The sequence below is a fragment of the Phytophthora parasitica genome (assembly GCF_000247585.1).
Source record: "Phytophthora parasitica INRA-310 unplaced genomic scaffold supercont2.14, whole genome shotgun sequence".
NCBI lineage: Eukaryota > Oomycota > Peronosporomycetes > Peronosporales > Peronosporaceae > Phytophthora > Phytophthora nicotianae.
Genome location: NW_008649000.1, coordinates 1,170,127 through 1,171,352, shown reverse-complemented (window position 1 = coordinate 1,171,352; position 1,226 = coordinate 1,170,127). Strand labels below are relative to the sequence as shown.

Genomic DNA, 1,226 nt, shown 5'->3' with positions numbered 1-1,226 from the left:
ATATTAGAAGCAGTCTAGATGGTATAATCACTACCAACTGAAATGACGGGGGTAGAAGATGTTCCATTGGCACAGCATGGGGTAGCGTAAACCTTCCCAATATTTTGCAATCACAGCTGATCTAGACAGTAATAAGAGATACAAAATGTCACGGCGGTAGAAGGGGTAGCAAACTAAATGTCTGAAAATCACAGTCGTACATTGACTTGAAATATTAGCAAAAATTGTCGGTATCAGGCATCAAAGATTCACATACGCGAGCGACAAGTGTATTTGGCTTGGAATCAACAATGTGGTTGTAGAATAGATCGCACATGGCCGTCTTTCCGGACAAAGCGGGAGCGCGGATGAATATCAACGGAATGCGATCAAGAAGGCTTGCAAATGTTTTGACCGTGTCTGTTCGATATGTCGTGTATGTTGACGGAACTCCTCCTTCATGTTCCAACTCGGAGTGCTCAATGCGTACGTTGAACTTCTGAAAGCGTCTTTCGTTCTCGCCCGGTGACACCGCTGACACAATAGCTCCACCAATCTGTCGCTGCGTTCACTCTGGAACCACCACCAGCACATGAACTTGGTCCTCACCTGGTCTAAAATTCTCCCCAAAGTGCTGATTGTTCTTGATCCACAGCAAGGGGTTCATCTTCACGAAGTTGTGGCGGTTTCCATGCTCATCTAGCATCACAGGTACCTTATCAGCTTCATCGACCGTCACCGCTGCCACGCCTCGTCCTTTTTCGCCAGGAAGGGTTGCAGGTCCTTGGCGTCGCAAGTGATCGTTGCTGGATTCTCCCCCTTGATCGCTTTCTTCAACGCAGCAACTGACACACCATCGTCGATATCCACCTCGAACACGCTGCCCGCCACACCAACAACCGCACAGAAGAGCTTCACCACCGTTCCTCGGATTCTGGAATGAATGAGGAAGAAGGAGAGGATTTCCGTTCGTATTTAAGCGGAAATCCTCTCCTTCTTCTCGGAGCACCTCTTTGCGGTATGAAAAAAACTGCCGGCGTAATGTGCCAGAATATACTACTAACGTCCACGAGGATGGATTAGTGAATTTATATTATATATATAATACCTGCTGTGAAGATTCATATCGCCAACGCTCTCGGCCATCCTACACAAACAATCATATTCTGGTGTTGGCAATATACTGAAGGAATCTTGGTTTGCTTCACCTTAACTTTCGACTGGGTCACACTATTTCTTTAGCGATT

At 46.6% G+C, this 1,226-nt stretch overlaps 1 protein-coding gene across 1 annotated transcript; it reads right to left on the bottom strand.

Moving 5' to 3' along the window:
* Positions 1 to 177: 177 nt before the first annotated feature.
* PPTG_08700 (hypothetical protein) lies at positions 178 to 1,125 on the bottom strand (the record flags this gene model as incomplete). Its single annotated transcript, XM_008902820.1, has 2 exons — positions 178 to 913; positions 1,088 to 1,125. The coding sequence occupies 2 exons, from the start codon at positions 1,123 to 1,125 to the stop codon at positions 715 to 717; spliced, it is 237 nt and encodes a 78-aa protein (XP_008901068.1). The 3' UTR covers positions 178 to 714.
* Positions 1,126 to 1,226: the final 101 nt, after the last annotated feature.